General features: G+C 45.4%; 1 protein-coding gene across 1 annotated transcript; it reads left to right on the top strand.

Moving 5' to 3' along the window:
- The first annotated feature begins 3,057 nt into the window (after positions 1-3,057).
- HTATSF1 (HIV-1 Tat specific factor 1) lies at positions 3,058-12,916 on the top strand. The gene is made up of 9 exons (XM_026716550.2): positions 3,058-3,667; positions 5,575-5,782; positions 6,147-6,194; positions 7,580-7,734; positions 7,994-8,157; positions 8,591-8,690; positions 9,862-9,951; positions 11,579-11,716; positions 12,501-12,916. The coding sequence occupies exons 1-9, from the start codon at positions 3,308-3,310 to the stop codon at positions 12,786-12,788; spliced, it is 1,551 nt and encodes a 516-aa protein (XP_026572335.1). The 5' UTR covers positions 3,058-3,307; the 3' UTR covers positions 12,789-12,916.
- Positions 12,917-13,405: the final 489 nt, after the last annotated feature.

Raw genomic sequence — 13,405 nt, 5'->3', positions numbered from 1 at the left:
CCTGCAGGAACACAAGGTTTGCATTGCAAACAGCATGAGGTAGTGAGGGGAGGGGGGAAAGGGTGGTGGGGGGACTTGCCCCATTCGCCTCATGTGCCTGGGCTGGTCACTGGGCTGCTTCTTTCCAATTCTTTCTTCTTCTGCCTTTGGCTGCACGCAAGGAAAGCAGCAAAAGTCTTTCTTTCTCTCCCCCAAACTCCGCCAGAAATGAGTCTTTGGGACCCTGCAAGGCCTCCTGCTTCAAGAAGCTGTGCCAGCAAAGACTCATTTCTGGTGGAGTTTGGGGGAGAGAAAGAAAGACTTCTGCGGCTTCTGCTGCTTTCCTTGCATGGAGCCAAAAGTCTCTCCCTCTCTTTGTCCCCCTGAGAACGGAGCTGGAGACGGTATCCTGCGATCCCAAATAAAGAACGATCAATCGGTAGGAAAACGGGGTGGGGAATTTTCCTGCAGACTTTTTTTTGGATTTTTCCCAGGGTCTCTGGTCCACGGGATTTAAAATTATGAGTTTGGTGGTCCCTGAGGTCAAAAGGTTGGAGACCCTTTTTCTAAGGCAGGAAACCCTGTGGCTATTCCAGACAAATGGCTGTCCAATCTCCTCGGGAAAAACCTCCAGTGTTAAGAGCCCCGCAGTGAGCAGAATCCAAAGAGGACAATTTCTAATTTTATGCGGTTCGACCCATGCCCAGTTGTGAGACCACCTTAATACTCAAAGAGTTGGGTTCAGGCTTATCATCAATATTGATCACTTGGCATATATGGTAACGTTCAATACTTTTTCCCCCCAAGATGAACGTGGTACAATGACTTTGGGAAATTCTTTTTCGTTTTGGAACTTCCTGTGAGTTTGAAAATTCTGTTGCAGCTTTTGGTTGTTGTTGTTTTTAGCTATCCCAATCTTAACGATCTCATTAGAAGCCTCCTTCTCTTGATCACAATTTCTACCAACATTCAGATGAGTTGGAGGCCTGGAGCTAATATATTTTCCAGGGTTTTGGTTACAGCATTGCTCCTGTGGGTATGCTCTGGGAAAAATCCCCACTTAAATTAGAAACCAACTGCCGGGTTGTTTCTACTAACACTGGAATAGAAATACTAGATCTTACTGTGCTCCCCATGGTGCAATTTTTGAGCTGGGGCCAGGTTAAACTGCACATTTCCCTACAGATTTGATTCTGGTCCCTCACTAAGCCATTATTTGCTGTATTGTGGTTCGTTGACCAAGACACAGTTGGTTCAACACACATCATTAACCACTGTTTATGCGCCATGGTGGCTGAGTTATACATACTAAACTTTTTTAAAACCCTGTAATATAAAGCACTCAATAATTGCACTTATTATCTGTCATCATTTGCACATTCATTTGAAATTATATTGCGCTTAATTTTATTGAATTTTCAGGAAAAAAAATCTCTTTCCAACAGGGCTGGAATGCTGCTGATTTTGGCGCAATCTAAATCACTATTTTCTCAGAAGTGCCATTTAATCCAGTGAGTTCAATATTAAATGAATGCACTTAAAAAGTTTTACCCAAGTAAAAAAATAACCAGCTGGACTGAGCTGGTATATCTCCAGCTTGTACTGCCCAAAGGAAGCCAGGCATTCTCCTGCCTTATTATCACAGTATTACAACACGTTCTGAGTTCCTATGCTAATGCATTATTTAACTGCTTCTCTTATTGTAATATTTTGAAACCATTCCAATTCAGTAAACACTCTAAACTTTTGACGCTATTCATTTTTTTTAAAAAAAAAACGCAACTGATGCATTCAGTTTAAGATCATAAAAATCACAGTCATCTCGAAACCATGGTAACTCAGCTCGGATCTGGTACATTAGGAGCAAAACAACCTCGGGGCCAAAATTGTGAGGCTGCTTTTCAAAGTTCTATTTTGGAATCATGAAAGTATCTCTAACAAGGCAGCCGTGGTACCAAAGTAGGGATGAAGGCAAAAGGTTATTGACAAATCTAAAATTACATCCAGCAAGTCCTTTTGACAGCTCGTTGGGTGGTGATTTAATGCCCCTTCTGGACAAGGATTTCCCTGTTGCATTTGAATTATCGTTCAGCTGGGTATGACAGCGAGATATTTTTTGCTCTGGAGTATCGATTTCAAAGGCTTGATGCTTCACAGCCGCAAAGGCAAGGAGTTTAATTTATGGGTGCAATTCCTCTAAGGCTTTATTAACAAGAAAATAAATAAAAGATCTGAATGTTGAGGTCTGAGGAGTTTCTTTAATAGCAGTGTTTTTCATGGCTGACTGAGGAATTGGGGAGTTTAAATCCATACTCTTAAAGTTGCCAAGTTTGAAAAACTCTGCTTTATAGTAAAAAAAATGTAGAATATCTTGTTTTATTTTCTCTATTTGGAGGAGCTGTTTTTTTTTTTTAATCACTCAAGTGTCTGCTGGGGCCATTGGCTGTACAGGAGGTTGCAAGCTGTGGATGATGGGCTTCATTGTTCCCACCCAGCCTCTACTGTGGGTTGGAAGGCATGGATGATGGGATTCGTTGTTCCCACACAGCCTCTGCTGTGGATTGGAAGCTGTGGAGGATGGGCTTCATTGTTCCGCAGCTCCAGATCACATCAAGTTGGGGTGACATAAGAGTAGAATTTATAGAATTTTATATATTTTATAACACCCCCCATCCCCATTTCATCCAAACAGGGGGCCATTCAGGCTGGGGATGATGGAAGCTGTAGTCAACCTCTTTCTTCTGTAGGAAATGTATGGGCACCCTGATCCTGCTGTTGACATAGAATGGAAATGGATGAAATCTGAGAACTGGGAAGAAAATTTCCTTTATTCGTTTAGGAAGGAGAAAAAAAAATCAAGATTTCTTCCCAAAAGGGCTAGGAAAAGAGACTCTTTCTGGGCATGCGTAATGCCCTCACTCTGATCTCCTTCCGCCCTTCCCTTCTCCGCAGCTCTCTGACGGGCTTGCTCAACTCTGAAGCTTATTGGCTGCCTTTGTTGATTGCCATTTTCGGCCTAGTCCCGCCTTCTTTTCGAAAAGCGACTTCCGCTCTTCCGCAGTGAGCAGCACAGGTCCTTTTCTCCCCCCATCAGCTGTACGCTGATAACAGGAGTGGGGGGGCAGAGGCAGAGGCGAGCTTCTGCGCTTGCGCAATAACTTCCTCCGACGCAACGGCGGGGAAGCGCCCTATTTGCGTCTGCGCCGTCGCCTGGTCACCCATTGAGGCCAGAAACCGCGGCTTTTTAGCGCGGCGGAGCGGGTTGAAAAAGCCGGCGGGGACTCCGTCACCTCCGAGCGGCAGCGGTACCCAGTTCCACCCGCTCGGGATGGAGAGGCCCGAGCCGAGCCGGGCCACGAGGGGGCGGGGCCGCGCGTGCGTCGCAGAGCCCCCGCGCATGCGCCCTATCGCCGGGCCTGCTGCGAGGCGTTTCCAGGCCGGGCTGGGCCCGGGCGGCACCCTGGTGGGGAGAAGCGACGCGGGAGGAGGCGTCGGGTCAAGCGGCACCATGAGCGTCGGCGGCTCGGACCGCAACGAGGATTTCCATCAGCAGCTGCGGCTGCAGGAGCTCTACGAGCGGAAGGAGGAGGAGGAGGAGGAGGGCGGCGACGAGCCCTTCACCTACACGGACTCCGCCGACGGCACCCAGTACGAGTGGGACCGCGACAAGAAGGCCTGGTTCCCCAAGGTGGGCCGGACTACAAGACCCATCCTCCACCGCGCGGGGGGGGGGGGGCGAGCGCAGGGGGCATCCAACCCCCCCGCGCCTGAGGTTCTGTGGGGGGAGGCAGGTGATTTTGCCTGATGGGAGTTGTAGTCCTAAAGCTGCGCTTGGAACCTGGGGCGGGGGGCTGGGCTTGACGGTCTTCTGGTTTTCAGGCTGCAGAAGTCTTGCTTTTTTGCCTTTCCTTTTTTTTGTGGGGAGCCTTTCCTTTGCATGGGGGCCTTTTAGCCTCTCTTACAGAAACCAAATAATAATTTCATTAAAGGCAGAGATCATTGTTCTTTCTTAGCATAATAGTCCCTGCATCGTCTGTCTACAAATTGACTGCACGGTAGTTGCTCTGGAGAGCGAGAGGGGTGACACATAAATTTATATTCTAAAATCTCTATCTCCATCTCCATATCTCTCTTTCTGTCTATCTATCCATCTATCTCTGTTTCGCCCTCATCTTCCTGATTATCTCTCTGTTTATATAAATCTATAAATCTCTCTCTCTCTCCATCTCTATATCTCTATCTATCATCCCTATCTATCCTATCATCTCTCTCTCTCATCTCTCTCTCTATATATCTCCATATCTCTATCTTTCTATCATCCCTATCTATCCTACCATCTGTCTGTCTATTTCTCTTCATATCTGTATCTCTGTTCTATCATCCCTATCTATCCTGTCTATCATATCTCTCTCTCATCCATCTGTATCTATCTATCTATCTATCTATCTATCTATCTATCTATCTATATCTTTCTATCATCCCTATCCTATCGTCCGTCTGTCTGTCTATACCTACCTACCTGTTTCTCCCTGTCTAGCATCTCTCTCTCTCATCTCTCGTCTGTCTGTCTGTCTGTCTGTCTGTCTGTCTATCTATCTATCTATCTATCTATGCTCTCATGTATCTTTATCATCTATATATCATCTATATACACACACATCATATGTACACATACACACACACACATAAAATAAAGGTGCCAAATCCAGTCTCAAACTTCAGGCTGACTAAGCAATGGACTTCGTTAATAATAATCCTCATTTCCTGGGGCAAAATACCATTTTTTGAGACGAGCAATGAACCTGCCCAGCTGGATTTCCTTACTTGCTCCTTTGGCTTGCTGTCCTTCTGACCTGCCTTATCTCTCCAGCAGGATCCCTTTACTAGGTTTTCAACCTGCCTGATTAAAAATAGATAAGTAAAAGCGATGAATACATCAGATACTCTGAAATGGGGAGTACCACAATTCAGTGGGTTGTTTTGTTTTTCTCTCTCTCTCAACCTTGGCAACTTTTCAGATGTGTGGATTCCAACAATTTCTCACCCTTCCAGAAATTATTTACAGTACTTTGTTTTCTAAGTTGGCATCTAGACTCAGGGTTATTAACCTGTGAGCTGCATCCAGTGTGGACTTGTATCTACATTGTGCAATTCTGCTGCTGAATCAGGTGAAGTGCAGTTGCTTCTGAAAATTCTCTGACTTTCTTCGCTAAATTCTGAAGGATTTTTGTAAGAATGGGGACAATTGTCAGCATTTTTAGGTGTTCAGAGAGAGACAATTTTGCAGGCCGTGTGTTAAAGGAGAGTAAACATTCTGCAACTTCCGAATGACTTGATTTCAAAGATATGCTGGTGCTCCGAGTAGCTTTCTGTAGTAAACCTAGAGTAGCATCCTTTTTACTCTCTCTGCAGGCCTGCCTGTCCCTCTAAGATGCCTATCAGTTGTAGTGCCATTACAAACGGTTAAAACTGGAACATCACCTGCGTTATTTGTTTCAAGAGGCCACCTCGGCCCTTGATTCTTGCAATAACTCACCACTTAAAAAGCTTAAATGTGGTCTCTAATCGGTGTCCTGAACAATGTCCTTTTTTTAGGTCACTGAAGATTTCTTGGCAACCTACCATGCTAACTACGGCTTCCCCACCGAAGGCTCCAATACCTCGGCCTCCGCTGCAAAGACTGACTCTAAAGCTGCTGCGGATTCCAAGGCCCCCAAGGCTCAGCCCAGGGTAGAAGCCAAATCGTCGCAGCCGTTGCCCACAGACCCTAAACAGAAAGGAGAAAAAAGAAAAGCCGATGCAGGCAAGAGAGTCTCCGCGTTGTGCATGACTTAGAAGTAGTCTGCTCTTCAAGAAGAGATGCGGTGTCTTCCCGCGGAGTTGTGCTTGTGTGGGGCGGTCGTGCAAGAGCCGACTCTAAAAAAGAAAGCCTTAATGTTCAAAGGATCCAATTGCAGCCGACTTGTAGGAAGTTGTGAATGTTGTTAAAGCTCTGATAGGTGTGAAGAAGATAGGAAGGTGCCAGGTTTATATCCCAGGAGTGTCGTTTTTTTTTTTCTTTTCTTTTTCCTTTCTTCCTTCCCCCTCCGCAATCTGACGTGAACGTTAATCTGAAGAGCTGTTTTCTTTAGAGGTGCAATCCTAACTTATCATCATTTCCCCTCTAGGATGGTTTCATGTGGAAGAGCAGAAAAATACAAATGTTTATGTGACAGGTGAGGAGCAGCCTTGACTCTTTGCTGGCTGTGAATGCTGTGTGTGGTGAAATGGCCGTGGTTCTCCTTGGAAATGGATTCAAGCCCCTGAATTATCGTTTTCAAATATTTCACGGCACATGAGATCTTTACCTCGGGACTGAGGGCTGTGGAGTAAAATTTAAGCGGGTAGGAAGAGCACTAAGTAACACATTCATTTAAACATTCTAGTCCTGTGTATTCAAATTATTTGTGAAGTGCCTCGAAATGCCAGAGGCTGGCTTGGCGGTCAGTTTGTTCCCCTTTGTTCCCCGCTCTCTTCCTGAACTGAAATTTGTCTCCGTTTGAATAAAGGTGGGTGTTTTGCTGTGCTTTAAAGGTGAGGCCAGCGCCTCTAAACAAATTCCAGTCACGTTCTTTCCTAATTAGATAGTCACCTTGTGGCAACCCCGCTTTAGGTACATGGTTTAATACCTTCGCAGTTGAGTGGGAAAACGACTTCCCGCTGCACCTGGAAGGGCCCTTGGCATGCGTGATACAGACTAATGCTTGCGAAAGGCACGATATTTCTGAACAGCCTCCACTGCCTTGCTGGTGCCCTGACTGGCCTGGCTTTGATGCGCAAGGCACATCAAAAGAACAACGCTCCCTGCCTGGCTGTACATCCATGATTTTGAGGCTTGATCCCGTGTGTCAGCATTCCCAAGTAATAACCCCATAGAAATCAGAACTGGGAGGCAGGCAGGTTCCTCCAAGAACAGTTTTATGGAAGAATATCCTATCGGCACAAACTGGTGAAAACCGACTCTGAAAGTTCCCGCGATTTTCACCTAATTAAAAGTGTCCCCCCCCACTTTCCCCCCAAACAGTCACATTGTCTAATCGAGATGTTGGCCAACTTCACGAAACCGGTCCCTGGTGCCCAAAAGGTGTTTTTTTGGGGTGGGGGCTGGGGGGTGCTGCTACTGCAGACCTCTTCATCCTTGCTGAATTCAAGGAGCAGATAAATCCGCCGTCACCGATAGAATAGCCTTGCAGGGCTCGCCTCAAACGTAATCCCCAGGTCCCAAAGCTTATATTTTGAACCGAGAGGGCAGGATTTGCCGAACCGCGTTAAGGATTTTATATCCAGCTTGGGAGCTAGAAAACCTGAAGTAAACTGCGGCTGTCCTTTACTAGCCTATCGTTTCCCTCACAGTTTTGGGAACGAATGTGGCCAAATTGCAAAAGCTGTCAGACCGTGTGGGAATGAGGTGGAATAGACAAAAGACTCCACAGGGGGAAAACGTAGACTGTGGCAAAAAAAAGAAAAACCCCATCAACATTAACGTTAACATGGTAACGTTAAAAATTCAGTGTGGTTTTTTTTTGTGGCATTTGTATCTCTTCAAATTTTACCTTTCCAGGTTTACCGCCCGACATTACAAAAGATGAGTTTGTGGAGGTGATGTCAAAATGTGGTATCGTTATGCGCGATCTTCAAACGGAGGAACCGAAAATCAAACTTTACAAAGACAAAGAAGGAAACCTTAAAGGCGACGGGCTCTGTTGTTACTTAAAGGTTAGTTGTTCATTCTGTCACACTATAACACCTTTATGGTGATCCTACGGTTGCAGTTGTTATTGCAAACAGAGAGTCTCTTTTTTTTTAATTGAAATTTAATTTAACTTGTGGGCATTCCTGCAGACATCGACAAGATTTATGAGAAGCGTGTGGCAATGTCTGTCACAAATATTGTTTCTTTTGTTAGGTGTGGGGGAAAAGAGAGGTCTTTTTAAAGCAGAATTTTATTTTATTTCCTCTCCCTCCCTTTCCCCAGAGGGAATCGGTTGAACTTGCGCTGAAGTTGCTGGATGAGAAAGAAATCCGAGGCTACAAACTGCACGTGGAAGTTGCCCAGTTCCAGCTTAAAGGGGAATACGACGCCAGCAAGAAGAAAAAGAAGTGCAAAGATTACAAGAAGAAGCTGTCCCAGCAGCAAAAGTACGTGGCTGTTTTTCAGGATACCTCAAAACTTTTATAAGAACGTTTCGCTTTTGAGGTTCCGCTCCATTTGCCTATGGAAAACATAGCTAGACTTGCCCTTTCATGAAACCTGGGGCTTTAAAAGGTTGTATTTATTGTTTTAAAATGCATGAGACCTTGATCTTTAAAGTAGCTCAAATCACTCAGGAGGCCAACTCCTCATAAAATGTGGATTTAGATGTCAAGTTAACTTCCACGTAGGTGATTTATAAATAACATCAGTTTCAAGGCTGCTGGGAAACCGCCTTTCCTTACTGGGGAACAAAAATCCTGACAACTCTGATTTCACCAGCATCCCGTTAATTTCTTTTTTTTTCCCAACAACAAAATGCTTTTAGAAACGGAAGAGAACCACCCCCTCAACCTCTTACATGTTGCTTCATTTCATTAGACTGCTGGATTGGCGGCCGGAGAAGAAAGAGGGGAGTGTGAGATTGCGACATGAGAGGGTTATCATCATCAGAAACATGTTTCATCCCAAAGATTTTGAGGTAGGTGAAAATAATAATAATAATAATAATAATCCAGTAGGAGTTCATACACTGCAGTCCCTCCTCCCTAAGGCCTGGGAACGTGTCGCTTCCCAAAGATGACGAATGAAGTTGGCCTCGTCACAAGCCGAGAAGCGTCTGTGGCATAATAGGGCCAGCTAAAGTTAGACAGGATTGTTCCATTTTTAGGCTGTTTCTGGCTGAGGCTGTTGGGACTATCACATCCAGCAATTTAATTTGCTGCTCCTACATTTGAAGGCATAACGTTACCCTCCAGTGGGACGTACGCCAAACATATTTAGCAATAGCATTTAGGCTTATATAGAATAGAATAGGAATAGAATAGTTAAGAATTCTTTCTTGGCCAAGCGTGATTGGACACACGAGGAATTGGTCTTGGTGCAAATGCTCTCAGTGCGCATAAAAGAAAAGGTACATTTATCAAGAGTCAAGAATCTTCAGGTACAACACTTAGTAATAGTCATAGGGTACAATAAGCAATCAAATCATTCTAGGAAACCGTCGGATACAAGCGACAAAGTTACAGTCGTGCAGTCACAAGTGGGAGGGGATAGGTGATAAGGAGTGATGGGAAGATTAATAGTGGCTTTACAGCACTCTATGGGTGGTTTGCAATGATTATTTGCATATTGCCCCCAATAATCTGGGTTCTCATTTTAAGACTGCAGAAAATTGGAAGGCCAAGTCAACCTTGAGCCAGGTTGAACTCCAGGTGTGGGCAGAGTTGGCCTGCAACGCTGCAGTTTAACCACCCCGCCACCAGAGCTCCTTTATCTGTTCATCTCTTTATCTTTACCCAAGGGCTGGGAGTCATGGAGCCCGTAGTCCCAAAATGACTGAAGTTTCTGCTGCACAGAATTCTAACTGGAGAGCATGATTGATGACTCTTGGCTATGGAAGTGTCCCATTGGAGAATATGAATTAAGATACACCCAGGGGATGGGGGGAAAACCAGGGTCAAGGGTGACAATGAATGATGTGTCTCATAGTCAGCTGCACCCAGGCAGTGTCGGCATGTTAACTCCCAATAAATCCTTTTTAAGTTTTGGAAGTTTGGCTCAAGACTCAGGATTTCAATGGGAATCCTGACATTTGCTTTCTGAAAGTGTTGGATCCGTTTTTAAAATATGCTTTTAAAATGTCTTTTCAGGAGGACCCCTTAGTGCTAAATGAGATCCGGGAAGATCTACGGACAGAATGTGAAAAATTTGGTCAAGTAAAGAAAGTCATTATATTTGATGTACGTTACCGGAAATACTCCATCCGAATTTTGCATTGTATTTTTGAAACTTTTCTTCTACGAAAGCACTCAAAATTTCCCCCCCACTGGTTGGGCTCCCTTTAGAGCCGTCAGTTTGTTTGGCAAAGAACCAAATGATTTTTTAAAAATTGTCAAACGTTCATTATTCAGCGTATCACTGGAATACGGCCGAGCCCTTCGAAAACGTGATTTCTGTATCGTGAGCCTTGGAAACAGCCGCTGCGTTTGTAAAATTAAAATCAGAGAAGTTTTAAAACATGCTGCATTTGGCAGTTTGAAAGGGTTTAATAACCTGGAAAGATTACTAGACTTCTGAAAAAACCCAGATATTCTTGTCATTACAGACAGGCATTAGGAGAATATTCAGGAAATGTGGTATCCAAAGCAACTTAAAATTATTTCAAAGCCTGTTTTGTTTTGTTTTTCTCTCTGAAAGTGGCAGTTTTAGGAGAGAAGTCATCATGTTTTGTAAATCCCCAGGACAGAATTTGTGATTCTGAAATAAGGTCGTCTCTTAAATACGGCAGGTGATGCCTAGAATGACAACCGTGAAGCTGGCCTGGCTGTGGCCATTTTCTGTAGTTTTTTTCTGTAGGGATTTTCAGGCTTCAGGCTTGACACAGCCTGGAGCTTCGGAGCAGGAAGGGGAGAGGGGCGGTGTGTGGAGATAATTGGGGTGTTTCCCCTGGGAACAAAGGACGTTGCCACAGGGGTTTGGCAGACGGAGACTGAAGACAACAATTAGACTGTGTGCTTATTGGATCATGTGGCTGGTGACTGTTCTGACCAAGACTTCCCCAGACCATAATTAAGCACACGTTTAGTCCAAACAACTTTTGATTTATTTCAATGCTGGGAATTATGTTCATTCCCAGCCGGTAATGAATCCCAAATAGTTCCTTAAGATAAGCACCCACCTTTCTCCTTTGAACTGCTGCCAACAACTAGAGTGCCAAATGAATTATTAAAAACACCAACCGAAGTATAAAGTCCACACGGAGCTTCAAGGTTGAATCTGAACAGAGCAAACGACCTTGCTTCCTGCAAAGGTTTCTCTACCTTTGCTTTTCCTTTATGCCTTAGGGAAGGGGCAATCACCTCCAAGCCTTACTCCCAAGTCGCCCCTTCTGTTTCAGCTGCTCTCGCCTTCTAGCAGCTCTGCACATATGTGCACTGGGAACAGGGCTCCCCTTGTTCCTCTGCCTTGCTGCTGCCAGACTCCAGAGGCAGCACCCCACTCCCAGATGGTCCTGGTCCCATCTCTGCATTGGGCGCAGAACCCTCGTCCGAGTCCTCTTCAGACTCCTGGACTGGTCCCTGTTCTTCCCCACTGTTCGATTCCGCTGCCGTCTGCAACAGGATGCCGGCGAACCGTAACAGACTCTTGCAGGGGGGGCAGTTTCTTCTTTTAATTGGGTGTAAAACCAGCGGGAAAGTAGAGCCGGTTTTCCACCAACTCGGTGCCAATATGATAGGTCCCAGTAAAATGTTCTTGGAGGGGTAGGCCTACTTCGGAGTTTTCTTCGTTGGGGGGGATGTGTTACTTGGAACCTTGACATAGGTCTAATTTGGTGGATTCCCCCCCCCCCCGGTCCTATTTCTGTAGAGGCATCCAGATGGCGTGGCCTCCGTGTCCTTTAAGGAATCCGAAGAGGCTGACGTTTGCAAGCAGGCCCTGAATGGACGATGGTTTGGTGGGCGCCAGCTCTCCGTGGAAACGTGGGACGGCGTAACCGATTATCAGGTATATTTGGCTTAATGAAGGTTGTGGTTTTTTTAAAAAAAGAAAAAAAAGGATGAGTAACGGAGGGAGCCAATCAAGACTGCAGGTCGAAGGTGGGGGGGCGGGCATGCGTTCTAGTCCTGCCTTAGGGACGGAGTTAGCTGGGCGAACTAGGGCCGGTCCTTCCCTCCCAGCCCTAGGAAGAAAGCCTTCATGGGCAACCAGGTCTGAAATCTTACCAAGACGATGGCAGGGACGTTGTCCAAGCAGCCTCTGGTGGGAGTCTTGACCGACCCCGAAACACGAATGACGTAGTTATTTAAGTTATTCATGCTTTGCACTTGGCCTCTGAAATCCCTCTTAAAAGGGATTTCTGATCCGTAGGAGGGAAGACTCGTTTAATGACATGCTGTGGAAGTTGGATTCTTGTCATATAATGATTTCCCCAAATCCCATTTTAAATCTAAGCTGTTGACCATGGAAATAAGAGAATGCCTTGAAATGTCTTTGAATACGTCTTCCCATCCTCTCCTCTTCCTCCTCTTCTCCTGCTTCTCCTTTTCCTACTCCTCCTCTTCTGTTCCACCTCCTCCTCCTCCTTTTCCTCCCCCTCCTCTCCCTCCTTGTCTCCTCCTCTTCTTCCTCTTCTCCTTTTCCTCCTCCTGCTCCTCTTCTCCCCCTCCTCCTCCTTTTCCACCTCATCCCCCTCCTCTTCTTCCTTGTCTCCTCCTCCTCCTCCTCCCCCTCATTCTCCCCCTCCCCCCAAATATCCCCTCAAATATTGACAACTGATGTCTCACCCCAGGTTGAAGAAACTTCCCGGGAAAGAGAAGAGAGATTGAAAGGGTGGCAAGAATTTTTAGGCGACCCCAACCAGGAACGGCCTAAAAAGCCACCGGATGCCAATTCTTCAGAAAGTGGCCCTCAAGCAGCCAAGAGAGACCCGCCGTCTCAAGATAACGGGGCCACCGAAGCCACTGAGGGAGGAGGAGGAGGAGGAGGAGGCGGGGATCGCCACAAAGGAGCTGGCGAAGACGTCACGGCCTCCACAGACAGCAGTGCGGCAGGCAGTGATGAAGAGGCAGAGACTTAACACCGCTCACCGTCCGGTCCGAGCGCATGATTGCAGGCTCCCCTCGAAAACCCCTCCCCCCCCGATGCAGTTGTTTGCAAGCTCCACTCCAATCAATGAATATAAATAAATATAAATATATATATGTACATGCGCGCACGTTTCCTTGTTAGGATATCACCAACGTGCTTTTGAGGTATTGCATTTAAAAGCAGTATTTAGTTTGTGTGTGTGTTTGTGTGTGTGTGTGTATGCATGTATGCACATATATATATATATATATATATATATATATATATATATATATATATATATATATATATATATATATTCATTCATTCATTCATTCGTTTTCTTAAGTTTTTGCGGGTAGTTACATGTATGGTATTCAGCTTTGTTCGGGTATTTTCCCATGTCATTATAGTTGTGCTTTTAAAGTTGTAGCAACGTTTCGGCAGAATCTCATCTGCCATCATCAGTGTTCGTCTGTGAGTCAGACTTTTACAGTTGTTTTCAGTTTTAAATTTGGGGCTAGCCTACTGCTGTGCCAGAATGGTTTTTTCTTCATCCTGATTGGTTGGGAGTCTTGGCCTGTGTTTATTGGTCTTGGAGTTTGCTGTGTTCTGCTTGATTGGTGT

Source organism: Pseudonaja textilis, chromosome 12 (assembly GCF_049901715.1).
Source record: "Pseudonaja textilis isolate UNSWEBS1 chromosome 12, rPseTex1.2, whole genome shotgun sequence".
Classification (NCBI taxonomy): Eukaryota; Metazoa; Chordata; class Lepidosauria; order Squamata; family Elapidae; genus Pseudonaja; species Pseudonaja textilis.
Note: the sequence above shows the minus strand (reverse complement) of the source record. Positions and strands in the feature narration are given on the sequence as shown.

What these genes read in the sequence shown, in the direction of transcription:
- HTATSF1 (XM_026716550.2), top strand. Translation starts at nt 3,308, where the DNA reads ATGGAGAGGCCCGAGCCGAGCCGGGCCACGAGGGGGCGGGGCCGCGCG. An exon ending in AGAAGGCCTGGTTCCCCAAG is followed by an intron (nt 3,668 to 5,574) that starts GTGGGCCGGACT and finishes TCCTTTTTTTAG; the next exon opens with GTCACTGAAGATTTCTTGGC. An exon ending in AGAAAGTCATTATATTTGAT is followed by an intron (nt 9,952 to 11,578) that starts GTACGTTACCGG and finishes CTATTTCTGTAG; the next exon opens with AGGCATCCAGATGGCGTGGC.